Source organism: Maylandia zebra, linkage group LG7, assembly GCF_041146795.1.
Source record: "Maylandia zebra isolate NMK-2024a linkage group LG7, Mzebra_GT3a, whole genome shotgun sequence".
NCBI lineage: Eukaryota > Metazoa > Chordata > Actinopteri > Cichliformes > Cichlidae > Maylandia > Maylandia zebra.
The window spans coordinates 60,908,475-60,924,334 of NC_135173.1; the positions used below are offsets into that span (position 1 = coordinate 60,908,475).

General features: G+C 39.5%; 1 protein-coding gene across 1 annotated transcript in view; it reads right to left on the reverse strand.

The window, feature by feature from the left end:
* Positions 1–15,860, reverse strand: part of ror2 (receptor tyrosine kinase-like orphan receptor 2) — a 44,202-nt gene continuing 28,342 nt past the window's right edge. The window contains exons 3-9 of the mRNA XM_004575035.4: positions 13,591–13,878; positions 13,333–13,363; positions 9,841–9,962; positions 9,418–9,732; positions 8,249–8,503; positions 2,639–2,844; positions 1–2,505 (exon numbers count right to left, since the gene is read on the reverse strand). Of these exons, the coding sequence (XP_004575092.2) occupies positions 1,045–2,505; positions 2,639–2,844; positions 8,249–8,503; positions 9,418–9,732; positions 9,841–9,962; positions 13,333–13,363; positions 13,591–13,878 (2,678 nt within the window). The 3' untranslated portion in view covers positions 1–1,044. The remainder of the gene's footprint in view (positions 2,506–2,638; positions 2,845–8,248; positions 8,504–9,417; positions 9,733–9,840; positions 9,963–13,332; positions 13,364–13,590; positions 13,879–15,860) is intronic.

The window sequence follows — 15,860 nt, forward strand, 5'->3', positions numbered from 1 at the left end:
TGAAAGACTGGCATAATTTGATCCATAAGACTTTATTTGATATTCACATACTGGAAGCAGAAAACAGCTTTAACAAAGCAAACTTGGTGGAAAGGACTAACACCAAGCTTATCCATCTTTTCCTGTAAAAAAAAAAAAAAAAAAAAAAAAAGAAAGAAAACTAAAAAAAAAAAAAATCAAACCAAAGTAATAAATTACAGATCTATTCAGCTGGGTATAAAAGTTAATGTTAACAGTACCAAATTCATGGAACACGTGTCGTGAGGAATAAAAACTGTCTCTGGCCTGAAAATGATCAAAATAAGGGTGTAAACCTTTATTGTTTTGATGGATGGAAATGTGTGTTATACGAAACCATTTTAATGAAAGAAAAATCAATTCTGAATCAGTTCTATACACCATAAACTGTTGTTCTGCATTCACAGACAATACAATAATAACATAAAAAAAGCAAGCATAAAAATTGGGGGTACAAGAGTTGCGAAACACTTGTTCAGCACAGTAGAACCTTTTCACTTCTGAGTTATCAAATATCCATTTTTTCATTTCAATGAACAAAGTCATTTAGGAATCATCTCAGCCTTCGTTTAACAATCAGTTTCCATGAGTAAGTCGAAGGTATGGCATCCAAGAATTAATGGTGGCACTGATGGCAAGATCATCATCCATATTACACTCCACACAAACTGTCTCACTGGCACGTGAAAATTAAAAATCTGGTAACACCGTGAGCATTAGAGAAGGTAAACAATCTACCATTGTAAGAAAAACTCTAAAATACTTTTCTAAAGTTAAGAACAAGTTTTATGTTGCACAGCAACTGAAAGAATATCATTTCTTCCAAATGGCAACATTTAAAAAAGAGGAATAGCACAATTCATTTTACTTCATCACAGGGGTTTGAGAGATACAAACATGGGACATTATATACAAAGACATTTATTCACGGTTGTGGAAAAATGGCTCCCTTCATTCAATGTGTTCATAGAATTTTGGGCAAAAATAGCACAGCTGGCATATTATTTCAGATCTACTGTCCTTCAGTTATGTGTCAGACAAGTGGATCGCCAATTCTTCAGTCTGAGGAGCCTCACTTTCACCTAGTAATTCTGTTTCTGGCACTGCCAAGTCCTGGTTTTGGTTCAGTTCTTCCTCTGATGCCCCATCAGCCAATTCTTCATCGTTGGTCTTAGAGTCCTCATTTACCATTGCTGTTCTCTCTGTGGCAGAAGTGTTGGAAGGGACAGTGGTCACATATCCTGTAGATGTGGATCCACTGCCACTATGCTGAGAACCTGATTTGGTAACCATTTGTTGTGGGTGGTGGATCTGCTGGTGTGGCATTGCCATCGGTATTTGCATGGGGTAAAAGTTCTGCAGGTATGGGTAAGCTGGAATTGGGTGATATCCATTGACAGGGATGTAGAGCTGTGGGGGCACCATTGGCCGATGTAGTTGACCCTTTATTGGCATGAATTGGGGCTGATGGAATGGTGAGCTCTTTTTAGGGCTGGTGTATCTTGATGCACTTGTTGTATTTATGCTAAGGTTGCTAACAGGGCTGGTGCTAAGAGAGCTGGTCTGGGTAGTATTATTGCTAGTGCCAGACACCTGAGCAGAGCCATTATAGTTGGACAGGCTCTCCCAGGAGCGCAGACGTGCATGGATGTCTTTGAAGCGAGTTCTCCGGGCTGGGACTTCACTCCAACACTCCAGCATAAGGTTGTAAATCCAGGCCGGGCAGTCATCTGGACAGGGCAGTAACTGGTGGCTGCGCACCATGTCAATTACATCCTGGTTAGAGTAGCCACAATATGGCTGAAGACCATAACTGAATATCTCCCACAGCAACACTCCATAAGACCAGATGTCAGAGTCGGTGGAGAATTTGCCATGCTTAATAGCTTCTGGGGACATCCAACGAATAGGGAAAGGACTTGTTCCCATGAGACTGTAGTAATCAGCAGAGTAAACATCTCTGAATAGCCCAAGATCCAGGATTTTGATACCGAGTTTTTCAAACACAAGAATGTTTCGAGCAGCAAGGTCTTTATGGACTATCTGCTGGCTGGAAAGGTACTCCATTCCAGAAGCAATCTGGGTGATAACATGAATAAAATCAGCTTGCTCTAGAGTGGATTTGATTGTCTTGTCATCATCTGAGCTGCCAACATCGGAGTTAGGGGAGCGCATTACCAGATACTCATGCAAGTCACCAAGGCTGGAATAGGTGAAAATCATGCTCATTGGCTGCTCTTTGGTGACCACGCCAAGCAAACAAACAATGTTTGGGTGCTGCAGATGGAAACGGACCATAGCTTCATGGTGAAATTCCTCACAAAGAGCAGAATCTACCTTGTCCTTTAAAGTTTTTATGGCCACCACTTGGGTCTGCTCACCAGGTACTGTGCCATATAGGTGGCCCTTGTACACCTTGCCAAACCGGTCCTCACCGAGCCCCTCCATAAATCGCACTGCTGACATGTTAATCTCACGCAGCTTCGCCTGCAGCCATGAAACAATAAATACATGTCACCAAAGACTCTGGCCACCAGAATTCAACAATACTTAAACAAATGTATGTAAATCACATTTACTGTGACCATATTTAATGTTACCTTGTTATTATTATTGCTACCTGTTGTTTTTGATGATTCAGGGGCGACAGCTCCGTGTCCTGGGAGGGTGAGCTGCTGAGCTGGGAACGAGGTGGTGTGTCATTTGAAGCCTTATGTTTATTGCGACACAAGCAAACCAGAAAGAAGAGGCAAGCGATAACCAATGGGATGGCAACTGCAGGTATTAAAATAAACAGGATCTCCTTCCTGGGGTTTTCTTGTGGCTCTGAAATAATAACAGAAACAAGGTCAAATTATATACAAAATGAAAATTATTTTATATTCACTGCCACTCGCCCAGTTAAATTTCTGGTGCGCGGAACTCTGAACACACGTGGAAGTGTCTGCTTTACGCATGCTGCTGCAGGTAGCTGCAACTGACTTTTAAATGTCTGGAGGTGGAGCCCAAAGGAAGGAGGAGTGTCCTAATATGATTGGTTATGATGGACACTTCACCATGGCAGCAACATCAGCGCTGTTTTACACCGCATTTGTTTACAATTTGGAAAATAAAGTGTGCCGAATTAGATATCAAAAGTTATTGTTTGCTGTGCAGCACGGGAAATACTGACAACTATCACTAAGAAGTCTTTAAGACTGTACTGTACTCATGTATTGAAAGGGTAAGTAACAAATGTGTGTTTCCCCAAAACTGGGGTTAGTTTTTGTGGGTATTGGCATTTTGCCAGAGTAATGTGAAAAGCTACGTGATGGTGGTAAATCTCATGTCCAAATCTCTCCAGGCACATGATAGCTAATAGGGCAGTTATATATAATGATCTTTTGTCACCATGTGTGCAGCGTAGTTTAGTGTTACCAGTTGATTGTGTGTGAATGTCAAATTGTGTTAAAAATGACCTGTGTGAACAAAAGGTGCTGCAGTAGAATAGGAAGAGTTTATTGCATCTCTGTCCCTCAGTGAATGTGTGAAACAGACACTCTTTTGTTTGATTAGATCAAAAATCTTTCTTTTAGAGTGGAAGCAAGTAAAGTTAGAAGCTGTTCTTAGCTAAATAGTCTGTTCTGAAAATAATTTCTAATGTATTTTTCCAACATTTCAAGGGTCAGCAGAAAATTAAATTCTAGTTTAAAAAAAGGAAAACTACCCAGGTACTTAGAAATGATAATAATAGAGACATTTAAACCTGCCAAAAAAACGTTTTTGCTCAGCCTGCAGCGGACACATGTAACTGCAAATAACATCAAAGTGAAGTCAGTGATAAATCAGTACAATAGAAACAACAGCTATATGCAGACTGGCAAACTTTACTTTAATCGAGAAAACAAGTTTCTGATGTGAATCACAGAGCAAATCTTTCTTATAAATTTTTTTATTTATTCATGAAAAGATATACTATACAAAAGGCAAATATTTCACTGTGAACTCCATTTATCAGAATTAGATTAGCATAAAATACAAATGAGCTAATGTATGGCTACATTTCACTGTGTGTGGCTACATTTCACTGTGTGTTATACTTGTATAACTATGCATGTGACAAATAAAGAACCTTGAACCTTGAAGTGGGCCAGATGGGTGAAACTCCACTTTCTGTCAACATAAAGATGCTTAACTACACATTTAATCCCTGAGATTTCTTAATATAGGCTAAAGAAGTACAACTGAGTTTCTTGATATGATAAATGTGTAAAATTACAGAACGAGTTCTGGTAGTTCACTGCCCAGACTGTCCCATATTTATAAAACCAAAATTTCTATAGTAGACAGTGAAAAACAGGAGCTTTTCTGTCATTTAATTGTTTATCTATTACTTCACTACTTTGGTGTATAGTGGCTGGCTGTGGGTGAGGTCTTTGTCAGGAGGAAAAGCTGTCCAAAAATATAAATTGTTCAGAGGGCCAGATTAGAGTCTATGCCGGCCCCCGGTCCTTATAGTTGACATCCCTGATCTAGATGAACTATTGTAGCGGAGCCTGAATCCACAGTGAATGGAGCTCTGCAGCCAGAAGTTGTGCTTATTTGTTTCACCTAGTGACCAACTGGCAGCATCAAAAGCACATGTTATATATATTTTTTTTTTTGAAAATTAAGTTTACTCAATTGACTATGAAAACTGCTTTTCCCTTTTCTTAAGAATGATGTGTGCTGCTCAATAGGATGATTTTTTTTTTTAAAGAAAATTATAATAAAAGGTATGCAATATTGTATAACAGATTAATAGGAAAGCATTGTGGATGGTTAAGAACATGCCTTTGAAATCTTCGGCTTTAAAACTGGGTTTTCTTGATGGGGTCTACATTGCAGAAAAAATGCTGCAGATTTCTAGTCGTGACGATCAATGTTTTGTATTATTTTTCTTAATCATACATTCTTTTGTTATAGCTTTAAACATAATCTGAGAAAATATCTGTTTTGTAGAATAATTGTAATATTTCAAATATTGTGTGAATAAACATTAAAAAAGTATTTAAGTATTTCTGAAATACCTGAAAAGTGTACCTGTCAAAATGAGATTCATGGAAAAAAATCTCAAATGATGCAATATCAAAACCCATGTTTTTTGTTTTGTTTACAAAAAAAAAACTAATGATACCACAGCACCTTCCATTTCACAACATTGCCCATGTCAGTGGGCTAATTCCTGTAAATATTTTTGGGGGATTTTGCTTTTGCCTGCCCTTGCTGGATTTGTTTGCTTAGCTGCTTGCCTTCCTGTGAATGACAACTGCCTGCTTCTAGATTAAAAGATTTAGAACGTGATAATCCCCGAACGAGATGGTGGACACAGAAGATGAAAAGAGCCATTAAGGAGAAGATGTCATCCTATCAGGCTTGGCTAGCCTGTGGGACTCCTGTGGGACTAGCAGAAACAAACATTTTGTTGGCCTCTAAACAATTCTGGTAAACCGTCTTAGTAGGGGTGACTTAGGAGGGGATGGGAATATGGAATATGGATTTTCCACAGACAAACTGAGGATATAGCCAAGGAATACTCATCTCTTTAATCCTACATTCAAAACTTCTCTAGAGGAAAGTTTGAGGACAAGGGGATGCCTTGCTCATCACTGGAGGGAAGGTCAATAAGGGAGGTTAAAAAACAAACAAAAAAAAACTCCCTGGTGGCATGGGCCCAAAGGGGTGTATGAGATTTTCTTAAGTAAGTTCGTTAAAGCCCTGGGTGGGACATCTGGATTGTTGGTTACCATCTTTAAAAAGGAGGACCAGCGGCTGTGCTCAAGTCATAGAGAGATTGTGCTATTCGGCCACCCTGATAAGGTATACACAAAGGTATAATAGGGGGAAATCATCTTTCAATTTCTGGAGGAACAGTTCAGTTTTCCCCTCGGCCGAGGAGCCCTAGACTAGTTCTTTAGCCACTCTATAATAGGGTGCATGGGACTTTGCTCAACCAGTGTACATGTGCTTTGTGGACTTGCGGAAGGCATTTGACTGTGTCCTTCTTGGGACCTGTGAGGGATTATGTGACTCAGTGACCCATTTGATGCCTGCTCAACTACACAGAACTTGAGCCCCATTACTTTTAATGAGCCAAGGATCACATCTACCTAATGGACTCCCAATTTATTAATGTAAATGGGGAGTCCTCTTCACACACAAAGTTTAATTATGAGTACCACAGGGTTCTGTGCTAAGACCAGTTCTGTTTACATTATACATCATTTTTTTAGGCATATCATTCAAAGGTCTAGTATACATTTTGACTGCTTTGTACAAGATTGCTTCATTGACAGCTCCAAATGTCAATGAAACAAGATGACATACAACAATTAGTTAAACTGTACAAATATCTTAAAAGCATAAAGATGTTGATGACAATGATGATGTTGATAATTTACTGCTTATATATTCAGATAAAAGTAACGTTGCTGTACTCAGCCCTAAACATCTTAGAAACATGGTGTCGAACCAGATATTTACTCTGGTTCGACACCATACTGTGAAGAATCTTCACAGTCATAGGTTCTTCAATCCATATTAAACAAATATGTAGGACTGCTTTCGTGCATTTGTGTAATATCTCTAAATTAGAAACATCCTTTCTCAGAATGATCCTGAAAAACTAGTTCATACATTTATTGCCTCTCAGCCGGAGTATTGTAAATTAATATCATCGGGCTGTCCTAAAAACCTACCTTTTTGATAAAGCATGTAGTTAGGGCTGGTTCAGGTGACTCTGAATCCCCCATTAGTTATGATCCACTGAGTTTTTCTTACTCACTCAACTTCTTCATTCACTGTTTGTTTACACACCACTCTGTACTTAATCATTAGCTATTATTAATCTCTAGCTCCCTGCCCTCTTTAATCTCTATTGGGGTTTTCTCTCTCTTATTGTAGTGTCTTTACCTTACAATATAAATCACCTTTGGGTGACTGTTTTTGTGATTTGGCACTACATAAATAAAATGTAATTGAACTGATTCTTGCGTCTGCCTTTTGTGCATAATGTGATTCTGTTGGCTCTGTCAGGTAGTGGCTTCAATCTCACACTGGGGCAGTTTGCAGTCAAGTGCAAAGTGGCAGGAATAAGAATTAGCACCTCTAAGGCTGAGGCACCTAAGGCACCTCTATGAGCTCTGGGTTGACTGAAAGATTAAGAAGTTTTATTTGAAAAGGTTGATTAGGCAGCCAAGGTTTCAGGTGAACACATTGTGAGACCTAGCACCATCTTATCTTGTGATTTAGTGAGATCACGTGGCCCTGGATGTGAGTGGGCATTAAGGCTGGGAAGGGATCTCATAACTGGAGTATAGATGGCAGACAGTCGTGCTGTAAACCCCGCCCTCTGATCAAAGATGGCCGTTCACAATGGACATACATGGCTCCACTCCTCTTTCAAACCATCTGTCTTCTCTGTCCAAAATGTGGACATTGGCATCCTCAAAGAGCGACGTTTAGATGCAGATGTACAGCTGAGTCTTGCCCTGTTGAGGTGGCTCTTGTCTATGTTGTGCCATGCATTTATGAAGTGGCTGTTTGGTCTCGCCAATGTAGCACTGAACAGCATGTACTATGTAGTTTAATTTGTGTTTAGGAGTTTTGTCCTTGGGATGAACCAGTTTTTGTCTGAGTGTCCCAGTGTACTTCAGACCCAGCCATACACTCAGACAAAAACTGGTTCAAAAAAACAGCCTCTCACAATAGATGCCAGGTTCTCAGATCCATCATCCTTTTGACAGGAGGTTAATTTATTCCCACTGTTGAAAAGTGCTTGTTCATAGGAGAACATCTGCTTGTTGGGTTTTACTCTTTAACATTGCAGGACCCTTACCTTGCAATATAAAATCACCTTGAGGCACTCTAAAAAAAATAAATTAAATTTAAATGGATAATATACAGACAGGTCAGGAAAACCTTGAGCCCTCCCATGAGGAAATCCGGTCCACTTTGTCATTTAGAGGGAAGGGTCTAAGTGATTTACAATGGTAAATCAACACAGAGTTGTTCTAAGTGATCACCTGATGGTTGTAGCTTCTTGATGGATGATAATGGCCTCATTCACAGAGCAAGAAAGCTCACTGAATTGTCTTATGAAAATGAAAATGATGTGATTCACATGCCATAGTCTTCATAGTCAACTTTAAACACCAAGGTATCAAGAGAGCACTTTCCACAACTTAGGAGGAAATTCCCTTATGCTACTTACTGCAGGGCTGGATTTCACACAGGTCCACCCTGACCAGAGGGTCCAGGGTGAAGCACCAGGGTGCCTGCATTAGGCCTCCTGGATTACGACAGAAGTTGTGACTTCCCCAGAGCTCAGGATACTCCTGAGACAGTTGGTGACTGTGCGGGTACTGAGCGCTCCATGGCTGGCAGTAGTGACCAGATTTAGTGATGCTGATTGTGCCCTTGTAGTCAACTCCACTTCCATTATAGCAGCTGTGATCTGAGGGGGAATCTGTAGAACGGACAATGACAGACAGACAATGAATTTCAGGTGTCTGAAATTTTGAGAATTTAATGAGTGCTAAATGATGTATTAATTATAATTGAAAGTAAAATATATGATCCTCTGCTCCTAGTTCTATGTTTACCCTTGCAGGTTATTTTTTGACTCAATTATTTAAAACGCAAAAATTGTATTAATTTGTGAAATAAAATGAAAATAGGTGCAACATAATTTCTAAGGTAAATGTGAACCGCTATATTTATGAAATGCATCAGTCTCCCATCAGTGGTTTAGACAAAAAAAATGCACTTTTATTTAGGGAAATTTGGTGGTTTAAAATTAAACTGTGTATGCCACTGTAGACCTCTTGTGCATTAAAGAGATAACCACAATAACCAATCAGAATATAAAAATATATAAACAATTAAAATGGTACCCAGAATTACAAACGCAGGGCTGGAAGTTATGTCTACGATACAGCTTTGGTCAGTTTTACAGTGAACCTCCCTGCTTAATACAGTTAGGTAAGTAAGTTTTTTGGACAACACATAATGTTTTGTCATTTTTCCTCTCTACACTACCAGATTGGATTTCAAATCAAACAACCAATATGGGATTGGCTGGTTGGCTGGTTAACAGCTATGAAATGCATCCATATGAAATCATCTCTAGATCTTTTATGTGCTTATTTTATCATGTAATAGTCCTTGAAACTTATCAGGTAAATGCCCAATTCGTTTGAAAATATGAGACTATGAAGCAAAATGGTGGTGTACAGAAGAATATTTAGAAAAATAATGTCAGTATCTAAATATTTATGACCCTAACTGAATATAGTATGCAGTAATGGGGTGTATGCTTGCACATTTGTTTCATAACTGGGGTATTTTTATACATTTTTGTGTGTGCATTCATCCACCTACATGAACCCAATTTTTCTGGTGGTATTCCTATCCTCATACAGGAAGCTGCAGCAGGTGTTCCTGGCTGTGGCAGCAAGTGACAGCTTGGGAGCTCAAGCTGCATGAGTAACATAGGATTCGATCTGGCAATGGTGTACTCAGCAAGACAAAGGTCATTCTCCAGAGCCTCGCACTCATCTCTACAGAGTTGACGGCGCCGAGGGCCCCGAGATTGCTCATCACACAGAGGGAAGACATAGTAGCAGAAGGATGTGATGGCGAACTCAGAGCACTGATCAGACAGGTGGGTGGATGTTCCAATCATAGTGAGGGCAGCTTAAAAAAAGTGGAAAAAGTTGTAACTGTTTGCTTGGAAATTTCAGATATTGTTAAAGTTTAGAATTAAGGAATATATCAACCATGAAGGATGCCTAATTTCCTCACCTGTAATGCGGTTTTCATTCTCCCCTTGCTTCTGCAGAGACTCGACATAGATACTGCGGTTACCGATGAATCGAGCACAGGCAATGCCACGATATGGCTGGCAAAAATGTTTTTCACGTGACCTAAAGAGAAAAAACAAAACAAAAAAAAAAAAAACAGGTTTAAATTCTTTAAATGACTTCAGGAGAAAATGTGATGTAATATGATGTCTGGCCTTTATACGCTCTGCACATCTTTGCTGTTTGTAGATGTAACCTGTTGCTTCAGAAATATACGTAGTCTGTTGCAATGTAAGCTGCACATTACACATGCATACTGGTCTTCTGTAATAAGCATATTTAAATAATCCATATCAAGCATGAATGTCAGCTGACATATTATACAATTTTTGTAAACTCTTAAACGTTACCCAGAAATTCAGTATAATTTAGATTCCTGTAATTAACCAGGAAAATGTTTGGACAAACCTTCTCGTTTAATGTTTTTTCTTTATTTTCACTACTTTCTACATTGTAGATACTTACTGAAGACATCAAATATATGAAGCATGATCAATGGAATTATGTAGCAAAGAAAAAAATTGATAAATAATTCTAAATGTGTATTATATTTTAGATTCCTCAAAGTAGTCCCCCTTTGTTTTTTTGATGATGTATTCGATGAAATGTTCTCACTTCACAGATGTGAGATTAGAAATTAGACCAGTGGAAATCTTTGAAATCTGTGTTTTGGTCTGATGAGTCCAAATTTGAGATCTTTGGTTCCACCCGCTGTATCTTTGTGCGACTGAAAAGGTGAACGGATGGCCTCTCGTGCATGGTTCGCACCATGAAGCATGGAGGAGGAGGTGCTTTGCTAGTGACACTGTTGAGGATTTATTCAAAATTGATGGCACACTGAGCCAGCATGGCTACCACAGCATCCTGCAGCAACACGCCATCTCATCTGGTTTGTGCTTAGTTGAACAATCATTTATTTTTCAACAGGACAATGACCCCAGACACACTTCCAGCCTGTGTAAGGGCTATTTGACCAAGAAAGAGAGTGTTGGAGTGCTGTGCCAGATGGGCTGGCCTCCACAGACACCTGGCCTAAACCCAATCAGGATGGTTTGGGATGAAATTGACCGCAGAGTGAAGGCGAAAGGGCCAACAAGTGCTCAGCATCTCTGGGAACTTCTTCAAGACTGTTGGAAAACCATTTCAGTGCTAGTTAATGAGCACAGAGCCGACTAGATGATGTCGGTCCCTTAGGCTAGCCCGATGAAGTCTGTATGTTATTGTTTAGCCAGAGACTTTCACACCAGTGCCTAGTGGATGTCAATTTGAAGGGTTCTGGCAGTGCTCATCCTGTTTGTTCTGCCATCATGAAGAAGATGGGCTACCTGTAAAACATCTTTAGGGTCCAAAGATGCTGATGATAGCAGCAGTGACACTAGCCCTAGCCAAATGCAGAAACTAGTGAAAAACAGAAAGGAGCAGCAAAAGAGGTCAGTGGCTTCCACCACTATTAATTTACCGTTCATACTTTGGGCTATTCAACCTCCTTATATAAGACTTTCCGAAACAGTAATTTCAGGTCACCTAACATTACAAAGATTTATGACACAAAAGTTTAATGCAACACAGTTGACAAAGTAGACAGAGAAAGCTGTATTTAAGGTAAATGCACTTGGGGCAAAAGATTTATATACACTACACTCATCTCATGCTAATTTTGGGCTTTGAATTCTTTGAAATGTTCTTTTAGGGTGTGATGCTTGTACGGCATCCATTTTTAATCAACTTTTCTCTAATATTGTAAGTATGCATATATACTCAAATATATGCATACATTTTATATATTTTATTAAGTGGTGCTAGAGGTTGTACAGGTTCTTTTAACTTATCAAGACCAAGGTGTACTAACATCTTGTTAACATCTTGTTAATGATAATTATTAACTACTAGTTTCTTTTTGCCAGCAGTTTAAAAGCACTCATTGGATTGACCACTACTCACAAAGTCCAAGGAACTCAGTGATGATCTAAGAAGGAGAATTGTAGATTTATACAAGTTGGAAGTTTCACACAAGTTTAAACCACTGCAGATTCTGAGACCAGCAGTTCAAACAATTGTGCCCAAGTTATTCAGATGTGTCACCACATTGCCATGGTCTGAAACAAGATCCAAACGGTCACACTCAGGATAGAGGAAATTGGTAGGGATGTTTACAAGCAAGGCTCACACCTAACATGAACTGAAAATTGCTGGAATACTACTGTCACTCTCCACAGTGAAGTGAGTTTTACATCACCATGGAGTGAGAGTGTACTGACCATGAAAGAAGTCCCTGCTCCAAAATGGACACCTTTAACCTTAACTGAAATTTGAATCTACCCAGAAGAAGCCAAATGCCTTCTGGAGAAAGGTTTCATGATCAGATGAGACCAACATTGAGCTATTTGGCTGCAATGACAAAAGCCATCTCTGGAGGAGCAAAGGTGAGGTTTTTAAACTAGTGCAAGCACAAATGCCAGCAACAACGGCGTCCACTTACAGCTGCAGAAGTCTAAATCAGACATTACTGGGGATCTATGCTTCAAAGGGAAATCTGCAATGTAGCTATGTCATAACTGCAAGCCCACAAACCCGCAAACCCATCAAAACAATGTAACTACATGTCCAGTCAATGCCGCATGTGGCTACTGTTATTGGCTTGGTCAGTACTGTCAATTTTTCTTGTGCATTTTTTCACTGCAGTTTAGGAATTTATCAGTAAGAGACAACAATCTTGGTCTTAATACAAGCACTAACAATCTTAGCATTGCTTGAGGGAGACTGCTGAAACTAATTTCAATTTCCATTAAATTTTACAAAAGTATGCAGGGAGTTCCTGAAGGACAAATAAACTGATACCATCTGGCCACAGTTGCTAATGTCCATCAGCAACTGTACAAACACATAAAGGCACTAACATCTTATAGCCACAATCTGTGTGCTATAGGTTGACACTTAAAATTCGCTAATTTCTATGGGGCGATCGTGGCTCAAGAGTTGGGAGTTCGCCTCGTAATCGGAAGGTTGCCGGTTCGAGCCCCGGCTTGGACAGTCTCGGTCGTTGTGTCCTTGGGCAAGACACTTCACCCGTTGCCTACTGGTGGTGGTCAGAGGGCCCGGTGGCGCCAGTGTCCGGCAGCCTCGCCTCTGTCAGTGCGCCCCAGGGTGGCTGTGGCTACAATGTAGCTTGCCATCACCAGTGTGTGAATGGGTGGATGACTGGATATGTAAAGCGCTTTGGGGTCCTTAGGGACTAGTAAAGCGCTATATAAATACAGGCCATTTACCATTTACCATACAAAAAAAAACCCCAACAACAACAACAAGACAAAAAATAAAACAAGCAAAAACTGTTAAAAAAAATAAAAATCCTTGATTAAAAATACTTACAAACATATAAACACAAACAGACAAACACACATAACACACTATTAACAAGAAGATGGCTACTTACGGTTCAGTTGGGCCTTGTGTGGGCATCTGTCCTGTAAATCAGAAAGAAAACAAGTACATGAAAATAAGGAGTGACTGGCTCTACAGTCAGAAACATTGCAGTTTTTATGATTAGTAAAAGCTTCCTGCACAAGCCACTGACCTCACTGAGACGTGTGTAAACAGAAGTTGTATAAATAAACACTTAATATTAATTATTTAACCCATACAGTTAAGCCTTAAAATTAAAAGTTATAGTACAAATAAACTTCAGTCTTACCTAGTTTGACATAAAGAACACCTGTGGCAGAAATGACTTTGACTGAGTTCGATGCAACACACTGATAATAGCCCGTATCTGTTGTGTCCAGGTCCTGGATGCGGAGCTTTGAGCCTGCCTCTGTCTTGCGGATGGTTAGGCGTCCCTGTTCCTGTACTACAGGGGCATCATTCTTCAGCCAGCGGATAGACGGCCGAGGATTTCCTGCCACTTTGCAATGAAGGGTGGCTGTCTGCCCCTGAAAGAGCGTGATGTTGTTGACTGGCTTCTGGAACTCCAAAAAATATCCTTGAAGAAGTAAAACATTGGTTTTAAGCCTGATAGTAGCATTCTGTCTAATAAAACATCTGGAGCATCAAGTTTGTTGCATTTGATTGTTAATTGGTACAGTGTGTCTCTGCTTTTATTCTTTGCAGTGAAACCTATTTTAATAATTGTGAGCACACAAGCAGACGGCTCCCCTGAACCAGCAGCAAACTGGGATGCAGCCTGATCAACCCTTGAACCATCACATAATCATAGTATTACTGCTCCAGCTAGAGGGTGTGAGACAAGAGTATAGGAAGATGTTGGAACATCCTTTGTCCTTTCTAGTGTGGTTCTATGGAGAATTTTGTATTGGACAAGTTGTAAGTTGGGGCTTTAGTCGTTTTGAAGGTGTTTAAGCATATTTGTGTCTAGAAGTTTTGATCTGGATTGATGGACTTATCTGTGATGGTTTATTATTCCATAAAAATTTTGTTCGTTTCAAAGCTCTGCAAAGCTTTGGACCATACTTGGGGTAATTGTCTTCATGGTATATAAACCCATGACCAATCAATTTCAGTGTAGAAGGGATGATGAAGCACTAAGATATTGTGGTAGACCATCTTGTTCGTGATACCATCAATTTTCATTCATTTGCCCATGGAGTTTACAGAACTGGAACTCCATTTCCAGGTCTTAAAGTCTCTTTGAAATGAAATTTGAATGTTAGTGAGATTTTTACCTGGATAAATAAAGGACTAATAATATTTTTTTTTTGTGTGTGTGTGTGTCCTGTTTGGATCTTTAGCCATCAGAATTGTTGTCTTTAGGCCAAGAAAGATGCCAAGCGGATTTATTTTACCAAGTGGATCATCATGGCCTTGCCATATTGGTCCATTTGATTGACCTTTATTATAATTATGAATTTATTTTATTTTCAGTTGCTACAAACGGGACAGACATGACTGGGGGATAGGACAGGGAGAAAGAATGAAAGAAAGAGAGGGAGAGAAAGAAAACCAGAGGGGAGAAGAGACGGTGAGAAGGGGGGGAAGAAAGAAAAAAAAAACAAACAAAAAAAACAAAACACCTGGGTCACCTGTATGGAGAAAAAAAAACAGAAGAGAAAACAAACAACAAAGAGCAACATAATAAAAAAAACACGGCACCATCACAATAAACTAGCTAGCAGTAGATATCAGTAGATACTAAATAATAAACGATATTGTGCCGCACGTAAGGTAGACAGCGCACAATGTGCTTTGAGGCAGCAGCCAAGAAAGCTGTAGTCCGCGTCTGTGAATACCCGTGTGTACACCTGTGTGCATACCTAATAATAATTTTTAAAAAATAATTCCACATTTGAATCTCCACTGTGTTTCACTGTGGGTGCAGGACATCTATAATCAAAACAGTCTCTAGGTTTACTGCGGACATAAACATGACAATGCTGACCAAAGAGTTTAAATTTGGACTCATCTGTTCACAGCACCTTCCTCCAATCTACAGTCCAGTATTAATGAACCATGTACACAATTTTTCAAAAAAGAAAAAAAGTAAATAACTAAAGTATGGTTCTTAGTTTATTGTTTATACTTTGTCTCTACTCACTTGGTATCATGGTAGCCTTAGTTCTTGTTGTCTGTTTTGCTCATAGTAACCCACTACGAGACTAGCAAAGTAAACCCTAACTTCTGAGTTTTCCTTGATATCCCATTATATCAAGTTTGTAGGTTAAATCTCCGTCTGTGTTAGGTTTTAACTTCTTAATTACTTGTTGTTTTACTTTGAAAGTCTTTTGTCTTGTGTACTGAGAGTCATTTCCCTTTTGTTTTTGTATCCCTGATTTGTTCTCAGTGTGTTTCTCCCTAGGCTCATTATCTTTTGTAATTATTGTCCGATTCTCCGCTTGCCCCTTGTCGCATCGCCCCTTGTGGTTGTGTGTCCGTTAGTTCATGGGTTCCCTGATGATTCCTTGTATTATGATCCCTTGCTCCAGCCCTGCTAGGTCTTTTGTTTGTTTG